At 35.1% G+C, this 19,762-nt stretch overlaps 1 protein-coding gene across 3 annotated transcripts in view; it reads left to right on the top strand.

The window, feature by feature from the left end:
• Nucleotides 1-19,762, top strand: part of TENT2 (terminal nucleotidyltransferase 2) — a 43,951-nt gene that overhangs the window by 5,609 nt on the left and 18,580 nt on the right. For 2 of the 3 annotated variants that reach the window (XM_063181100.1, XM_063181102.1), the window contains exons 7-12: nt 574-640; nt 5,702-5,771; nt 8,328-8,404; nt 11,579-11,707; nt 13,825-13,868; nt 19,586-19,722. In XM_063181100.1, coding sequence (XP_063037170.1) covers nt 574-640; nt 5,702-5,771; nt 8,328-8,404; nt 11,579-11,707; nt 13,825-13,868; nt 19,586-19,722 — 524 coding nt within the window. The remainder of the gene's footprint in view (nt 1-573; nt 641-5,701; nt 5,772-8,327; nt 8,405-11,578; nt 11,708-13,824; nt 13,869-19,585; nt 19,723-19,762) is intronic. The other variant, XM_063181101.1, reaches the window with a different exon arrangement.

The raw sequence follows: 19,762 nt of genomic DNA, 5'->3' as shown, positions 1-19,762 counted from the left end.
TTTAAAGCTTTACCTTCTATTCATAAGTGCAAAAATACAGCAAAACGGAAGCAGAATGCCTAGAATGATGAAGAAAACTGTTTAGAGAACTCTTTTAGGTGCAGAAACAATTTCTAATAAGTAAAGTTTTTTTTTATTTCGATTCATAGCTACCAATTTTAGTGATCAGTCATAAAGATGTATTTAGTTTCTTAAACATTTTTAGTGAGAAAAAATGTTATGAGTAGAAATTAGGTAAACAGAAAGGATATCTGAAGGAAATTTAAGTAGACCATAATCTTGAAAGAATTTAAGCATAATTTAAAGGGAAAAAGAGGGCATTTTTGTGTAAATGGGCTAGGTTTTCATCTAGGTCTGTGATTTTTGAGTGTCTGTTAATCACTTTGCATATTATGGATTGTTCTATCTGGCATTTACTGTTATAAATGTGTCTGTAGGCTGTAGAATGTGTTAGTGTACTTGTTCATGTATTATTCTGAGAACAAATTTCATTTTAAAACCAAAGCATGCTTACTTTGAATATTTAAATAAGAGATACCAAAATTTTTCATTAATTTTAATACCACATTTCAGGTGAATCAGAAGACTGAAGCAAGACGTATACTCAGCTTAGTCCAAAAACTCTTCAGTACTAAACTTTGTAAGTTACCATCTAAAGTGAGGTAGTAAGATTATTGGCAGTTCTGGAAGAAGTGTTGGTGCTCAGTTGTAACTAATGTATGTAATTACATCTTGTATAGGTTCTCATCTGGGTTCTTTCTGGGAAACCTCTGTTAGTGAACTCTTGCTAATATCTTAGATTGCAGTGTCTTCCTGGGAAAAATACTCCTAAGAATTTGTTAAATAAGATGTCACTCACAGTAGACTGTGTAGAATTGATTTTTTTCTTTTGAGAAGTAATTAACTTATGTGCCTAATGAAGAAAGTAATAAATGTTGACAGTACCAGCACATACAGATAAAACATACCAATTCATAGTTTCTTTAGCTCGTTGATTACACTCTCTTCAGATTAAGAATTCACATGGGTAGATCTTGACTTAAATGTGAAAGCCTTTTACTCCAAAGTGGCTTTAGTATCTTCCTTTGAATTATAAAATACTCTAACATTTACTGGTATCAATGACTTTATCTTGCTTCCCAGAATTGTGGTATATTCTTTGATACTAGTCCTTATAGTGATGTTTTGAATAGTCCTGCAGTGCTGAAAGGAACAAACCATAAGTTTAAATGCAGACTTGAAAATTTCTTCATTGGGAAGCATGCATGCATGCACGGATTTTAACAGCTCCCACGGAAAAATGACTTGATACATCTATTGCTGAATAGGTATCTGATATTTAATGCTTATTACTACTGATTATTGACATTTGCGTAAGTCTGAAAATTAATCTGGGTTTGTCTGTGGTGCAGCTCTCTCTGTCTGTGGTGCACTGCTTTCTGATAGTACAGTGATAACATAGGTGTGATTTCAGGGTTCAAGAAGCTTCTAAATGAGCAGTCTTTTTCAAGAGCTCTTGTTCTGAGACAAAGGCTTAGACAAAATCAGGTTTGTTTACCTGTATTGGAAGGTATGATAGCCATGTGCAAATGATCCCCAAGTGATTTGTGCCGTTGCCCATTTTTGATTTTGTAATTCTCTGATACCTTGCAAGTGCATTTGGTCAGCTTGATTTAATCAAAATATTCTATGGAAGGTAAGACAGTACAAAGCACTGCTGAGATTACCACTCCTGTCAGGCTCCCTTAGTTGTGGTAGTTCTCTTACATCATCTCTTGATAATCTTAACATCACTATGGCATTAATTCCTATTTGTAGCAGTCTGTCCTGTGTCTGTGTGTGGATGTTATGTGAATAGAGCTAACAGACAAAGGTTGGTTAAAAATGTTCAAAATCAAAAGGCTTTGGCACATGGGTCTTTACACCTAAATTTGGCTAATTTACAAGCTATAGCTGAGTTATGCCAAGGGTAAGTTGTTCTGGAACAGGAGGTGTCCTGGTTTCAGGTGAGATAGTTAATTTCTTCTTAGTATCTGATGCAGTGCTGTGGTTTGGATTTAATATGAGAATAATGTTGGTAACACACTGAAGTTTTACTTGTTCTCAGTAGTGCTTACTATAAATCAAGGAGAGCCTGTCTACCTAAAATGTATGAATCTGCTTTTGGTAATTATTTTCAAATTTTTGCTGCCCTGTTAGCATGTATGATACTACCCTATAATTTTAAGCTAATACCTCTCTGGCAATATTGGTTAAGTATTTCTTTCTTTCTTTTGTAGAAGAGAGACTGCAGCATGTTCTTAAACAAGTGTGTGAGCACTCATAAAACTTACTGTTGCTTCACAGGAGAGAATGGAAATAAACATGGTGGGGGCCAAACATTAAAGCTAGAAAAGCGTGTGCCAAGATATAAGAGAAACAACAACAGGGAGAAAATATAAAATGCTATTTAGAATAAGTTCTTGCTCTGTTTTTTTGGAAGAGTTGAAGGACAAAAAGAAATAAGGAAGCTGGCATAGGTAAAGTTTTAGATTTTTTTTAACCTTTTTTCAGATCACTTTGGTTCAGCAACTTGGAGAAGTTTTTTCTATCTGTGCTTCTTACAACATCTCCTTTTTTGTTCTTGCTGTCTGCAGTGCTCCTGTGCATTCCAATGTAAGGACAGTAAAAGTGTGATTCTGTGCTTATTTCACCTTAATTTTATGATGGATAAATGAAGAAGCATTCCAAGTGCAAATTAGATCAGTCCCTTTCACAATTTGTTTTGTTTTCAGAACTTGAAGTGCCATGTCTTTTATCATTCATATGGAGTTGAATGTGATTATTAGATTAGGAGGTTTGGGAAGTGGATTCAAAATTTGTATAAACTCTAGCTTGTTTCAGGTTTGTAAAAGGTAACAAGTCTGAGCAAGGAGTTTTAGTCCATCAGATTCTAAGTCTTATAGCAGAGGCTTTTCTGTGTTGTCATTCTGCATCTTGAATACCACCTGAAATAAAATGTCTTCTGGTTTTGAATAGTCTAATAACAAAGAAAAGTGGGAAAAAGCTTCTGATATTTTATTCATTGTTTTTGTGTATATCTAAACCACTGAGAGTTAATGTCAGACTGATTCCCCACTTCAGATTCATCTATGTGGGATTCATTTGAAGAACACCATAATAGTATTAGGTTTACAAGTATTTACTATCTGGATAAATAGCCAAGAGCTCATTTTTCCTTAGATTTACAAAGAGGTACAGTAGCATTGAGACTAGGGTATCAGAGTGGAATCTGCCTAATGGTGGTCTAGTGGGAATGTGTAACAGCTGGGGCAAGCAAAGGAGTTTGAACTCAGTTGAATGCCTTTGAAGAACTGTGCAGATCATGGAGTGAATTCCAAAAAATCAGCAGTTACTTCATCCTGTGGTGGGTTGTACCTTCCTAGATTCTTCATTAATGTGGATTCTGACTTCTGTGTTTCTCCTTCTGTGGTATAACCAAATCAATAAGAGCAGGCTTTGTGCCCAGGATGTCAAAGATCTTTTTGGCATATGCCAAGTTTGGGATTAATGCTCTGTTCAATTGCTTGATCTTTCATTATGTAAAAGAAGAGAGGGAATTAAGCTCTTCAGTCTGAAATTCTGCATGAATAAGTTATATATGAAGCAATGCTTAGTCTTCTTTGAAGCCACTTAGATTCTTTTTTGCTGATCTGAAGTGGTGTTCATGACCTTTCCATAGACATGCCTAAAACTGTGGAGCAGCTCTACAGATTTCTTTTCATGTATTTTAGTGTAGTATCTCTGGTCATAGCTTTTGTGATCACATAGTCAGTTTACTAAGGCTCTTACTCCATCCTCAAGAATTCCACACCCTGTATTTGTGACTGTTTCTTCCCCTGTATATATGTGTAAGGTACAATATACATTCTGCTAACAGCATCATTGGTCTGAGCCAAGAAAGAGGATACTGGCAGGAAGTTACTGCTTCTAGCTTCTTCTTACCTCTTCTGTCTTCTTCCTCAGTTTCTACCACCCTGTGAAACAGATTGGGATTATGTTTTGGGATGTATCTTTTTTTTTCTTAGCCAGCTAATTTGACACAAGCATCCATCAGGTGCAGGGAGGCATTTTCAGACAAGGATGTGTTTGGAAGTGTGTTGTCCCTAGAATGAGTTCGGTTAACCTCTGAAGAGCTTTAGGAAGGGTCAAAGTGAGGAAAGTTGAATTGGTGTGGCATACAGGTAGATGTCTACCATTGCCTACCATGTGTTAGTGCATTGGGAATCTTTGTCATAAATTTGTTAGTGAATAGAGAGGAGACAGAGAGCTCTGCATGCTTTAGACTCTTGCTTTAAAAATATTCTGTGATGCTGGAGGACAGATGCCTGGATGTTTCAGAAGGTGCAGCTAGAAAGAGAGGATGCTTTTGTTAATTTAGCAGACAGTGAGAATGAATTGAATTTGTTCATTTAAGATTCTCTCTTTAACATCAGTAAATTAGTAAGATTGTCTTTTATTCTGTGTGCCAGTCTGTATGTTGCTTAGGTTTGTGTGATGCATTAAAATCCAGATAAAAGATTGCCTCGGGTCAAATCTGTCTGAACATGCATATCCACAAAACAGTTTCAGAAAGTCTCAAAAAAAGATTTGTTTTAATTGAGTATTGCACAGATTTTGTTGCACCAAATCTGAATTTATCATCCAAAAGCAATGGAGATTATGCTGGCTGTTCAGCTGATAGAAATACCTTGTTGTTTTTTCTGGAGGGAAAGAAAAAATCATTTTATTCAAGGTTATTTTTAGTCTGTATTACTTGTACTGTACATGCTTATTTATGCTAATCTGAGGTTAATTTATAAAAACAATGGGAAAATATATGATGTTGGGTATGGACAAATTCAAGTGGTCCTACATTTAGCAACAGAAGTAATTACTAAAATCACAGCTTTTGACCAAATTCATACCATACAAACTACAGGCTCTACCTTTCTTTCTTCTTTGTTGCTTTCTTGGTCACAATATTCATTCAGGATTATAGGAAACTACTGAATATAGGCTGAGGTATCACGAAATCTAGGGAATTCATGACAGTGTGGCTGATGCAATAGCTTTGGGGAGCTGCATGTGGAGGGTGCATTTGGTAGCATACTGTGTAGGTAATCATCTGATAATCATCATCAATGTGGATTTATTGCATGTCCTATCACTATTAAAACATAAGGCATATAAAGCTTACCCCATCTTTGATGGAAAGCGTTATCATGTTTTCAGTAGCATTTCTTGGTACGTTGTTTATTATTCAAATGAACAGTTTTCAGAACAAGTTTTGAGCCTATCATTAGCCCATCCTGGTTGGATATGTTCCTTCTCCTTTATTTTTGTACCTTAATTATAACAATTCAGGATTTGTATTACAAGTAATGTTCCATGAAAGCATTGTAGTACTGCATTCCTTATGTTAAAATTTCTGGAATATATTTCCCTCAGTCTTCATGTTCTATTTACTTCTTCTCTAATGTTTAGTGTGGGGGATGTTCCACCTGCTCACATAGGTTGTTTTTTTGCTACAGTTGCTAAAGGTTACTTAGTTTTGTACAACCCTGCTAAATTTAATAAGCTGCTATTTGCTATAGATCAGTCGATTAGATTCTATTACAGGATCTTCTGTTAAGATCTGCATCTTGCATGAAACTTAATTGCATATTTTCCTCCCTTTCAGCAAGCTACATTGAGCGACCTCAGCTGATCAGAGCAAAAGTGCCAATAGTGAAATTCAGGGATAAAGTCAGGCAAGTATTCTGTTCAGCCTAATCTTTTAGACTTTGACATGGGAAAGCATTCTATATGTGCACTGCCCTTACAAGTAGTCCCACCATTTTATGTGTTTGTTTGTGTGGTGCTGTAAGTTGTTATGACAAGTTTGTAGACCTAGCATGCAGTGGCAGTCAGCTTATTGCCTTGATGGTCTGAATCACCTCCTATGGTTGAGATACTGTTTAGTTCCTGTGATGTGAATTAGAAGCAGTGTATCACATATTTCTGGTGGGTTATTTGTACATAGTGGACTCCAAGTTAACAAATAGTTTGACAGAAAAACAGTGGTAGGAAGAAAACTGTTGTGAAATATAATTTTGCTTGCTGTGCAGACATAACTGTTGAGCTATACAAAGAACACTGAAACAAACTAGTTTGTGGTGATATTTTCTTGTATTCATTGTATATTCATTATGAAGACATGAGAATAATTTAGTGCATTGCACTAGGACAGGTAATGATGTCTTTCTTATTGTGTGTGATTAAAGTAACAGGAAAAAGTCATGCAAACACTGAAATATGTTGACAATCTGAGTAATGTTAATTGGCTTAGTTTTGTAATGCTGATATTTATCAGTTTCCTATAGTGACATAGTTTCATCCTTCTTTGTAAATTGGACTTAGAACAATGTAGCTCTCTTAACCTGTCTATACAATTTTCAAATTTTGTAACCCTGTCTCTGTCTTTTAAGAACAAATAAGCGTGCTTCTCTGGCCTCTCCCTATGAAAGCATATCACAACATGTTTTTATCACGGTATAACTTTATCATGGCTAGGTTCCTGCCCTGATAAAGCTAAATCTTTCATGTTTACAGTTTGAACTAAACTATATCACCAGTTTAAGCTTTTGTTTCTTCTGAGATTATACACACTTGTTGGAGTTTTCACTTTACACTTTTTTCTTCATTTACACCCAGTCCCATATTTACTTGAGTATAATTGCCTACCTTCTTTTAAAAATTGGAATGTTCTTTACTTTCTCTTCTAACAGTAAAGAAGGTTGTTTCTTTCATGCTTCCTGGAAGTATGGTACTTGTCAAGCTAAAATTTGGGTTATTTGGATTAGCTACATATAGCAATGGTAGTTTTCATACATAAATGAAATTATACATTCCTGGTCCAAATATTGAATGAGTTATGGGATTATAGCAAGAATATTTTTTTCCCCAATTTAAATTGAGAAAATAAAGTTTTTTAAAAAGAGACCTTTAGTATGGAACAGATAGAAGTGATTGTGTGAGGAGACTGAAGTCTGTTTGTAAGCACTGATTTCAAAAAATAAGTCATGATAATTGTATACCTTACAGATAGGATTTATAGAACTCTTTATTTTCCACTAAATCAAAGTGTGATCTTCTCAGACAAGAAGCAGCACATTATATTTTTGCAGAGTAAACAGCAATATTGTTCGCCATCTGATTTTCCATCTTCCACATTGCTTTTGTGGAAGAGGAGTGACAGTGAATGTCATCATTTTGGGTTGGGATTTTTTTTGTTGAAGTTCATTTTTGTTTTGTTTTGTTTTCTGTCTTTACAGTTATCTTACTCTTACATAACCTGTCACTACCATGTTTTGTCTTTTCATTTAAGCATTTGTCTCTTTCTAGTCTTTTAGCAGTCTCTTGTCTTTTGTAGACTAAGATGTACAAAAAATGCATATGCATGCATTTTTTCACAGAGGTCTTGAAAAATTGATTGGATATCCTGTGCATAGGGCACTAGGCCTGTCTTTGCCAAAATTGAAACTAAACATTACAAGCTTCCTGTGAGAGCTGATTTTTTGTTAAAAGTTTTTTTCAGATGCTGGGGGAAGGTGGTTGAATTTGATGGGTGTTATCTCTGTATCTGGAGATGAACATTCTAATGTGTTACCAATAACTGAAATATATATGTATTTCATATATAATTGAAAATGGCTGTTTCCGCTTACTTTGATTCAGTGAATGAGGAAGCATTCAGTTTGTATTTATTCTCTTTTATAACCTTTAAACTTGAGGGTTTATAGTGCTGCAAAAATAAGAGAAGATCAACTGCACTTAAAGACCTGCCATATTTTTTTTGGTAGTCTTTCCCAGGAAATTATTCTAATGCTGGTTCTGCTTCCTGACAAGCCTTTGATCTTACCTTCTGACCTCTTCCACTTCTCTTTCTCAGTTCATCCTAAACTAATACCCCAGAGAATCCTTCCTGGTATCAAAAGTTTTTCTGTAATAAATAATGTATTGCAAGTGTAGGTGGAGAAAGATTTGGTAAAAAATTAAAAAAGATATCCTAAGTTGTCCTAAAGTCTAAATTTATATCTACATGTATTCTTCATTTAAAACAACAATAACATCTTTATAACAAAGGAGTCCAAGTCTTCAAGTGGCTTAGGTGCTATAAATAAAACTAAATCACGGCATTTAAAACTCTGATGAACGTTTCTATGGCTTTATATTAAAATTACTTTTCTCTATATCTGTCATAAAGTAGGTAGTAAACAATCAGAAATTAAATACCATGATGCTTCTTTTTTTTTTCTCCCTAATAGCAATGTGGATTTCGACTTGAATGTAAACAATGTGATAGGTATAAGAAATACATTCCTTCTGAGAAGCTATGCATTCAGTAAGTTTTTATTGTATTTTCTTATTTCTTTAAACTTTGCTTTTAGAGTTTGTATTTTGATATTGATATTTTATGAAAATTTAATAATTACTATATATATAATTACCTATTTAGCTACATTAAGTGGCTTTAAGATAAGTCCTTCTTGCTCATTGTAAATACATGGAGAAAACAGCTGTATGTTTTTAACTAAATATTATAATATTCAGAAGATAAAAAAGATTTTTCATATGCTGGTCCATATATCTACTACAAGGCCTACTTCAGGTATCCTGCAGATAATAAGATCATGATAATAATGGTTATCTAGTGGTATAATCTCCAGCTTCTTTTATTTCCTTACAGCCAATGGCAGTATGGATGGCTGATAGCAGCTATGTCTATTTGCTGTTGCAGAGTCTTTGCTTGGAAAATCCAAAATACTGCTTCAGTATTTATACTAATCCCGAACCAAAATTGGTTTGTGTCTGCTCAGGAGTTTGCATTTTAGGGAGAGATTGTGAAACAGCCTTGTGAAAGGAAGGTAATAACAACAGCACTCTTAGTGGTAAACTAAGAGTTTCTTTCTTAGCATTGCAATGTCATTTGTCAGATAAGTACATAAAGAAGTGTGCCTCAGCCCTTTTCTTCTAGGCCATTTGCATTTATTCCTTTACCCTCTTCTTCAGTTCTTGCATAAAGGAATTTCTTTCTATTTAGGGTAGGCAGTTACCAATAGAAGCTGCCTTCACTAGTTTTTACTAATATTTCAGTCAAACTAGTTGTGTTCCATATTCATGTTACTTAGGAGAGTCTACAACTTGTCCTGGATCAGTTGGTTAACTGTAATTCCTTCATACGTTCAAGAAAGTCTAGGGCTGGGAAAGGATTTGCTTCCAAGTACTAAAAATATTACGAAGTAATCATTGAGCAGTCACTTCACAAAATCTAATGTTGATATACTTGTTTGTAGCTTCTGTCACAGATTGTTTTTTGTCAGAAAATCACTGCAGGGTAGACAAGTCCAGATGGGAAAAGAGTGGTGGAAGCAGTCCTAGTATCGCACCTTCTCTTCTGTTCTGCTGTGGTGCTCACTTTTATAAGGCCAGCAAAGTTAACTTCGTCTTTCCTGGTGAAGGCAAATAATATTTCTTGAGGTCAAAGAGTGAGTTAATAGCAAAGGGAGACCTGTGATTGAAAACATTGTCTTCTCAATGTTCTGGACCTTCCTAAATATCATACTGCATATACCTTGTCTGTCTTGTCTTCCTTAGACCAGAAAACTCACGTGACATAGGGCACACAAAACTTAATGGAAGCTTTTATCAGACTGTCTCCGTACTTTTTATAAGTCATATGAGCAGGGATAGATAGCCTTATATGTATTATCCTGCTCACTTAAATGTGTAGTTGAAGGTCCATGTGTAGTTTAAGGTCTTCAACCTGAATAGGGGAAAAAATTATCAAATTACCTTTAATGTGGAAGATGTATTTGTCTGTTTTCCATTGGAACAAATTAGATGCTCAGGCAAACAAGGGACTATCTTAGTGAACATGATAAAAAAGCTAAAACTCAAAAAATTTCTGTGGATGCTCTTCTGTCTGTTTTGAAGTTAACTCTTCAGTGTGGGTGCATGAGTGCTCTAGAAAAATCAAAGATGATAAGGCAAGCTGACACAAAACATCCACAGAAAATGTAGGTAGATTAGGCAGAGCTAGAAGGCAAAGTCTATGCTGTTATGTTACCAGGAGTTTGTTGAAGGGGGCATGTCTGTGATTAATCAGCAGTTTTTGCTAGATATTTTTCAGTTAGTGGAGGCTGGACTTTTTAGCTTTGTGCAAATAATATTACTGAGCATTTTCTTGAGAGGTAGCTTGTACTGAACCATCAGACAAAGTTTACTGCCATATTGTACACTTACTTTGTCATGTACTGGTTACATGCACCAGCAGACAGAATTTAATATCTCAAAATGAGGTCAAATAAAAAAGATCTTTTCTGCTGTGACACAAAATAGTGATGTTTGAAACTGGAACCTATTTGCATTTTTCTCTCATGGAAAAATTCTATTCCAATTAATGCATCTTCATGTGGTATCTGTACAGTACTTTTTTGGCATCTCATAATTGGTGTACTAAGTTATATTTTTTGTTTAACCACTGGTGAGCAATGTCAGGAATAAGGTGATTGGTGTTAAGGAGTTTGGTTGTTTCCAAAAGGTGTTCCAGATGTAGTAGTACATAAATTCTGAGAAGAGTACCAGTTACGTCAGCATGTGTTCTGAGCCACTCTAAATATGTTGTGAGAAAATCATGCTTGATAGTTTTACAGAATAACAGAGAGCGCCCCAACTGATGCAGTTGTAGGATGTCTTTTGTCCTCATGTCCTGATAAGCAGAATACAAAATCTTAGTATGATGATGTCAGGTTAGAAAAAGCACTCCAGAATGTATAAGCTTTTTTTGATTATCTGCTTCTGCATACCTGCAAATAATAAATTATTCTGCAGAGTCCCAGGAGTTTGTGGTGGGTGGTGTTCACCTACATAGATTGATACTTCAATTAGAAGGTTATCTATATTCACCAGAAATTCAAAAGATCATACATGGCATATGGCTGTATATATGTTTTTCCTCATGAAATGCATATATATTAATTTAAAGACATATTGTATCTAACATGTCATCTGCATGAAAAGCTATTGAGGACAAGGCAAATTTAAAATTTATGTTGGTATACAGGGATTACTGCTGTCATGTATTCTGATGTAAACTTAAGAATCAGCTGTGTCCTCCAATTACAATATTTCTTTTCCCTGCCTTCAAAGTTTTTATAGCCTAAATTAAAAAATAACATAGGGTCTGTCCTGGCAGCAATTTTTTTCAGGGGGAATTGGTACAATGAACTGGAGAGTCCTTAGAAGTAGAAAGATGCTTTGCAAATTTCCTAGTATACCTCTCGTGGTGTGTCTGCGGATTTTACTATTCAAAAGGCTGTTTGCAAATGCAAGTACTATATTTTGATTTTTATAGGATGGATAGTAATTGGAGAATTCTGTAAGTAAATTCTATAAAATGCCTGCAGAATGTAACCTTAGAATAGAAAACTATCATGTTGATCAAGTAAGAGCAAATGTTGATTAATTGCTATCTAGGTAAATGTACTTTTTTGAGATGTGTTTATTTTACTTGCAGTTGAGAATCGAGTTCGTCCATTAGTACTTGTAATTAAGAAGTGGGCAAGTTTTCATAAGATAAATGATGCCAGTCGTGGTACTTTAAGCAGCTATAGTCTTGTGTTGATGGTTTTGCACTATTTACAGAGTAAGTATTTTTTACATGTTTAAACTGTCCCTTTTAAGTTCATATTGATGTCGTTTTCCCTGTTGAATGAAGTAAAACAAGTATCTCCTACACAGAAATACTTTGAAGTAAAGTGAGTTTTACTCCATTTCTTTAGTGTTGCATTTGTCTTTAACAAGTGGACCTGCTCTTTGGAGACAGAATTACCACCTTTAAAGAGGTTTGGAAAAAAAATGTACCTGGAGGACACTGTGTAGCTATAAAATAAACTCAAGTACTACTTCACAAAAATGCATAAGTAGTCATCTATAGTCTTCTCTGGCAGCCGCCACAGCTCTCTATGAAGGAGGTAAAAAGGGTTCAAATAATCATTTTCATGCAAAGGTGTGATCAGTCAGCTGTCTTGGGAAGATCAGCAGTCCAGAAACCAAAGAGGAGCCTTCTACCTGTGCTTCCTCAGCTTTTTCTGTGGGGGAAAAAAAGCATGAAAAAAAAGACCCTGAGGTGTGGCCCTGTACACTGTACATGCATCTAAGCATCAGATTTTTAGGTTCTGATGTATTATTCATGCAGATTTTAAGCTTTTTTCTCCTGCTATATGCATGTGATGTTCCTGAAAATAGCCTGTGTCCTAGAATTTCTAATAGTATTTTTGTTGATACTGCAGAGAGAAAAAAATAATACCTTTCTTTTGCACTAGTGTTCCTGCCTTTGCTAGGCAAATTTATTTTCTATACTTATTTCCATATTCGTATACTTATGTGGATGTCTTTGGACCCAAGTTTAGTGTGGCTCCAGTTTATTTTGTAGATACATCAGTATCTTGTACATGAGCTTTCTTCCAGATAATATGTCTAATTAACTTGAACAGTAAGAAAAGGAAACTCATAGGGCAAATGCTAAAGGTAAGTGGTAATTTTTCCCCTCCCGTCCATCCTCTTAGTAAAACTTACTAAAGCATACACACCTAGATACAACACCTTGATTGTTTGCTCAGATTTTGTTGCCTTTTAATTTAGTGTGGTAGAGAACTGGAAAGTATCCAAGATGGTGCAGAAACATGAACACTCACAAACAAAAATGTTATTGAAGCAACTGTGGTAATTTTCTTAGCAGTCCTGATAGTATATTCTACTCTTTGAAGATACTCCAAGCACATTCTAAGAATTTTGCTATTCTGATTCTTAGACCCTACGGAAAAAGGATTCTGTGACATCTCTTCGCCTGTAAGACCTTATAAAAGAGTGAACTAAGTCCCGAGTTCAAGACCAAGAGTTTGTTATTTTCCATAGTGAATATTCTAGCCCAATTTCTTAAACCATGCTGAAGACATGATGTTAAAGCCTTAGTTTGAGGAGTGCTCTGACAGTTCTATAGCTGCTTGAGTAGGATGTGATTACTTTGGGATTTTGATTCATCTATAGGACCACCTCATCTGAGTGATTTTTTTTAATGTATCTAATTTATATAGTTCAATAGATGCACTCTCAATCCATGGTTTTCATAAAAGTAACCAATATTTAGATAATTTTGTGTTTGTTAGTATTGTTAATGACGGCATGATCTTCATAACATATTTGCCATTTAGCAGACCAGCTAATACTATTAGGCTATATATGTGTATTTTGTGGGAATTTTGCTGGCAATACCTACTAAGTGTGTTAAGCATTTTTTAATAGGTTACATTGGGAGACTCATTATGTAATACTTGGCAGCTGAAAAACGCATTCTTCTGCAGTAACTGTAGAATTGTATTAGATGTAAGGAAAAAAGATGAATGAAGCTCTAATTTTTCATTTAGGGAATCTAGATGATTTTCCCATAGCTATGAATTCTGAATATGAACTTCAGAAATAAAGCTATACCCAGCTGTTACAGAACTTTTCATGCCTTTTACATATAGTAGTATCTTGGTAAGACCTTTCATTAGCTGAATAAAAGTACTATTGTACTGTACAGTAATAAATATAGTAATAGAAATGTTTGCCAAATAACTTATTTTATGAAATGCATGAAAGTGAAGTTATTGTTAAATTTTATAAGATAGAATTTCAATGCAACTCTTTGGTGTAGTTGATATGCTATTGCTTCCATGTGAATTACATGAATCACAGCAATTTTGACCTTTTTTTTTATAGCCTTACCTGAACCCATCCTTCCATCCCTCCAAAAAAATTACCCAGTAAGTGTTTCTTATGGATTTACTATATCATATATGTGTGTGACCCTGCTTATCTAAATATATGAATTCTTAACTATCTCTAATTGGATTAAGTTGAATTAACAGTTCCAGTAGATCAGGTAATTGATATTCCAGACCTAGGTGTGAAAAAGATTATTTGCTACTTTTGATAATTTCTTTAATGAAAATTGTTATGTATGGGAAGATCTGACACACAGGTAGAAGAAAGTGCTAATGAAAACCACTGACCGAGTTCTCTTTATGCTGGCCTAGAAGTATTCCTGTGTCAGCTCTAACTTTCTGGTTCCTGTATCTTCATGTGTTTAGTGCCTTTTCATTCAGCTCTGTTGCTTCACAATTCCATACCTTCCTACAGCTCTTGAGTTGCCTGATATTTCCATGTGCAGAAAGTGAGTGATACATGGTTTACTAAGGAAACTTGAGACATCACAACATTTGACTTCAATCCAAAAAGAAAGCACTTTTTTGGAACTTTGCTATTGTAGTCAGGTCATACTTTGTTCATTTGTGGAGAGGTCGATGAATCAGTATGCTTTGGTCCCTCCAGAATTCGGAGTGTTATAGTGAGATTTAATCTAAGAAAAATTATTTAGAAGAAAAAACTGCCCTCCTAAATATTTACCTGTGCACAGAAGTGCTGTTGCTGAATAATTCTATGCTGTAATTTATTTACAAATAAATGCTCAAACGGGAAATATTTAGTGGTGCTGAACATCAGGGAGAAAATACTGTGGTGTTGGCCATTTTGGGTAATTGAGATAATTGAGATGCAAAAGAAAGCATTGGGCAATAATTCACTGCAGTTTTATTTATGCATTGTAAATCTGCATAAGGGGTACCTGTGCTATATTTTTATGGTCTTTATCTTTTCCTGTCATTTTTTATGGTATTCTATACCATCTAGTTTCTTCATTGGGAGTGCTGAAGAGCTTTTGAAACTATCTTTCTTTTCTTGTATCCTTAGCTTTATCTGATAGGTTTTTGAATTGCTAGATTTGCTAATTAGATTTCCTTGAAGTTTTTGTGCTGTAGTGTTCTAAGTTTTGTGTAGCATGTTATTTAGAGAAAAGTGTTTAGAACTTGCAACTTTTGACTCTTCTGTATTTATAATGCAGATATTTATATTTGTTGTGTTCAAACTTTGTGGAGACCTTCAGAATACTATACAAGTATTTATGCTTTCAGTCATTAAAGCAAATGTAGACGGTACCTTAAGCTAAAAAATCTAATTAATCTAAATGCAAAGTTTTATCTTGTGTTGTGTGAAAATGGTAAATTACTTGCAGGTGAGCACTGCTGTAAGAACTGCATTTTTGCCCTTTTCTGATATAGATTATCCTTGGTTTTGTATTTCTTATATTTGGGGAATGGATGAAATATGCTAGAATTGCTAACAAGATTAGAAGAATATTTTATGCATGCTTACTGCAAATCAAATTGCAAGTATGTTTTTGTTCTACTGTCTCCATTAGGAGTATAATTAAATGTTTAAAAATTATGAAACTTGAAATTTCTGAATACTGATATTTCAGAGGAATTTAAAGTGAAAAATACAGTAAAACAATTTTGGTCTCGTGGTTTGCAATAATAATTAAAGAGCACAGGCAAATTTCAGTGTCAAAAGAAACCATATATTTTTCTTATGATTGTAGCTGGTCAGAGTTGTGTCTGTATACAAAAACTATACAAACATACTGCATCTTCCCTATGTACATCTACCCACAATTTTTCAAAATCAAATCAATTGTTTGGTACCGTATAGGAGAGACATGCTTACATTGGGGAGGAAACAAAAGACAGATTCTGTGCCTCAGTGAATCCCTGCTACAAATGTGAAGGGTGAGAAGTCGTGGAAAGCCACCAGATTTGCCCACATTTGCATTCTGTTGTCGTGGGGGAGTTTCCAGCTGGCACCAAGCTGATGTGTTTTGCAGCCACTAGTTTAAAGGGAGTATCAGACCACATCAAAGGCAGGGTTGTATTCTGGGGCTTCCATGCCCCCTAGCCAGGTAAGGTAGATGACAGTAGCCCACCAAGTGCATTCATCAGTTTTGAAGTCTGTATAGTATGTGCTTCCATGTCAGTACTTCACGGATAATCTCTAGAGAACCTGTGGTGGATTAAACCATTGTGGCTGGTGAATGTGGCTGTCACTGGCACTCACAAGGAAGCTTGTGCCTGACTCACCACTGTTCCAAGACGTCTGGTGTTTTAATTGAAGTCAAGATGAAATTGGGTTTCCGTGAGTGCTCTGAATGGTGAACTTCAAGGACTCTAGCATGAGCACATTTTTGTTTCTGCTGCTTCAGCTTCATGTCATGTCTTGCAAAGGGTGGGGCAGAGGGTAGGATGGTCTTTAACGTGAGAGTCAGCGCTTGGAAAAACGCAGTTAGCTTCACACTGAGTTGCACTTTTAAAAGATTTAAATATGAGTTAAGTACTTGCTTATAGGACTGGGGAAAAGAATATTTTAAGTGTGTTAAGACATTATGCTGATGTAACTATTAAATTTTTTTGAACAAAGGATCTTCTACATTCAGAGTTAAACTCACTATACATCAAAATACTCAAATATAAATCTTACTTTGATATACACTTTTGTTCCTCTCCGGTGTGTTGCTGAATACTGGTATTTCTTGAAAAATCAGCCAATCAAAGTAAAAATTAGAGATCCAGCAAAAAAAGCAAAAAACTTTCAGGTCTCTCTTCTGTGATATCTTAAAATAATGGAGAGCTCATTTGTATTTGTTGCTCAGTCAGATCCTGAATCTAATTTCTGTCTCTTAAGACAGCTTGAGGCAAAGACACAGTAAGCGAAATAGGGACTAGTTTTTAATAGAAGCTGAATCTTTTGCCTTCTAGAGCAAGTTAAGAAAAGAAAATGTACTTCCAAGGGTGCTTTGTAATTACATTTTTTTAGCAACCTCACTTATGTGCAGAATCTGTAAGCCGTACCTTATTTTGTTTGTGTAGTTATTCCCTGAGTCCCTCTAGTGGGAAGGAAAATACTGTTATCCTTGTTTTACAGCAGGTGGATGGAGATGAGTTGAAGCTAGGGGATTATCATGGGTTGTCTGTGGCAAAGCAGAAAAAAAATATCTAGCTATCCCTTAGCTGGTCTGACCTCTTGTTCACTGGACATAGAGTGATTCCTTTGTTAAGAAATGACCTTAAATTACATTGTTGATAATTGAATTATTGAATAATGGTATATCTTGACAGAAGCCGTCACTAAATAGTGCCAATTTTAAGTAGCAATTAATTTAGTTTTACGTGTAGAACTTTCTAATATGGTAATAGCAACTTAAATAACAAATTTTCTGTATTTCAGAAAAGTGAAACACTTGGTTTTGCCTTCTCTGTGGGGTAATCAGCAGCCCACAATGCACAAAAAATAAATCTACCAACAGTATCACAAACATGTGATTAATACATTGCTTTTGTTTCCCTTAATAAGTCTTATTTTCTTCCAGAAAAGTCCAATCAGTTATGCCTTCTATTTTGCAACACTCAGTTGTCTTTTTAAGAGCATTTTTTATAGTGACATATCCACTAAATCAAGTGTAAATGAGAATTACTTACATGTGTCTCTTAAACTAGGTCGTTGGGGGTTTTAATAGTTAGCTGCTATAGCCTGTAGCCTGTATTTTTACTAATGCATGTGTCTAGAATAATATGCGTGTATTTGCTTGAAAGCAAAAGCCTTTATGATTGAGAAAATCTTTCATTTGTCTGATATCTTATTGTCTACCAGTAAAAAAATAGCTTATTTTTATGAAAAAAAAAAAAAAAAAAGCCTAACTTTTTAGCTGTCGAGGCTATCAACCTCACTGTGATGGCAGAAGTCTCTTGCAATTGAGAGGTTCTCAGGCAATTCAATATTCAAAGTTTTAAAAAATTAATCTTGTCTTCCTTTTCTACTGCCTCCAAACACTTACTAGTCATAGTAGACATCTGTTGTGATTTCATTGCACTTCTGTTTTGTATTTTCCTAGGTCAGTGGCCCATTTTCTTCTTCCTTTCCCCTCCTCCTTTGTATGTTTCTTCTTCAGCTGGTATACTGCTAATTCTAAATTCAATTTTTCTGACTCTTCCTGAGTTTCTGTGGGGATGGGCAAGGAATGACTTTCACTGTAGTATCTTTCTGATTAACTTTCGGGTTAAAACTGTATTTACTATGTGGCATTGGAACAACTGCTCTTTCTAGATCTTTGTATACTGCATATCTGCTTTTTATGTCTGTGTTGCCATTGTTTTGGTGTCTTCTGATGAACTAGAAACTGTTAAATTCTGAGCTATGTGAACTAAAATAATGTTTTACATATAACATTTTTATCATATGAGATCAACCATTGAAATTTTTATATCTCTAGAAAAGTGGCTTTTTTTCCCCAAAAGGTTGCACAAGGTTCCAGGAAGTTTTGCTGGAGCTGACAGAAAGAAGATGGGAGTCTCAGACTTTCCAGTCCTACTGGTTTTGTCACTTAACAGTACTTTTCTCAGAGGAAGTAGTGCCAGCTGTGGACATGGAAATAATACTACACAATGTAGTGCTTCTATGCTATTCTAGTACTATAAAGTTTGAATCACGCCTGATACTACTCTTAAAAATAAAAAATGAATGGGTGGGGAGGGGAAAGAAGATATAATAATGAGTGAACAGGTTCCTAAATTTAAATAAATGTGTGCCTTTATCTGATTGTAATATTTGCTTCTGTGTACCTTGAGTTCATTTTCAGTGAAACACACAACACTGCTGTAAAATGGTGTTAAAACCAGGTATCAGCAAGTTATAAAAATTGTTCCTGTAGCAAGAGGAGATATGTTTACTTCTATGTACCCCAGTCTATCACAAGAACCTAAAGGATGCAATGAACACTGAAACAGCAGGGCAGTTTTAAAACCATGTGTATTTAGTCTTCTATGTATTCCTTTTTAAGCTGGCAATGGTGCCTTCTTTTTATAGCAAACCTGATTTTTTCTTACCCCATCATACTCACCCTCTTCCCCTACAGAAAAGCATGCTTCAGCTGAAATGCAGCATTCTGTGTATTCACGTGTTTTGTATAACTTCATTGGTGGGTGGGGTCTTTTTGTTGGTTGTTGGGTTTTTGGGGGTTTTTTGGAGTTTTTTTGTGTTTGCTTTTTTTATTTCTTGGCTAGAGAAAGTCATACCTGCAGTCTTTATTTTTTGGGTGGATGCAGGTTCATTTGTATGCAGTTTTTAACTTGGTGCTTGGGAGCAATTGTAGGCCTTCCTCTGGATTATTTCTGTACTTCAGTTAAGCTATGGGAAATTGACAGTAGGTGCATTAACTTCACCTATGTATTTCTCAGCTGAACTGTAGTCAGCTCAGTGCAGGCTCAGCTTTTACTTTGTGGTTTTAAATGCAAGTCTAGTTCAAAGATTCTCCCATGTTAAAATTCCTTATCTTGTATGCTCCTGTGCAAGATAATTCTACCTGAGTTCAGGGGGAGTAACTAGTATTCAGTGGGGCAGAAGAGGAATAGTCCTTGGCTTGTCCTTGATCTTATAATAAGCAAATAATAGGCAGCTTTCTTATTGTGGGAAGTACATGTATCTGGGTTAAGGCTATCTCTGTGTATATGTATGTGTATATATATATATATATATATATATATATATATATAAATATATATATATAAATATACACACTCTGATTTTATTTTGACAGGAGTGTTTTGATCCTACTATGCAGTTGCATTTTGTTCATCAAGCACCACGTACCATTCCTCCTTACGTCTCAAAAAATGGATCAAGCCTTGGAGATTTGCTAATAGGCTTCTTCAAATATTATGCCACAGAATTTGAGTAAGTAATAAGATGATTTTAGTGGTTTAGAAGATGTGAA

Source organism: Melospiza melodia, chromosome Z (assembly GCF_035770615.1).
Source record: "Melospiza melodia melodia isolate bMelMel2 chromosome Z, bMelMel2.pri, whole genome shotgun sequence".
In the NCBI taxonomy this organism is placed as follows: Eukaryota; Metazoa; Chordata; class Aves; order Passeriformes; family Passerellidae; genus Melospiza; species Melospiza melodia.
The sequence above is the reverse complement of the archived record's forward strand: the minus strand, read 5'-3'. Positions and strand labels throughout refer to the sequence as shown.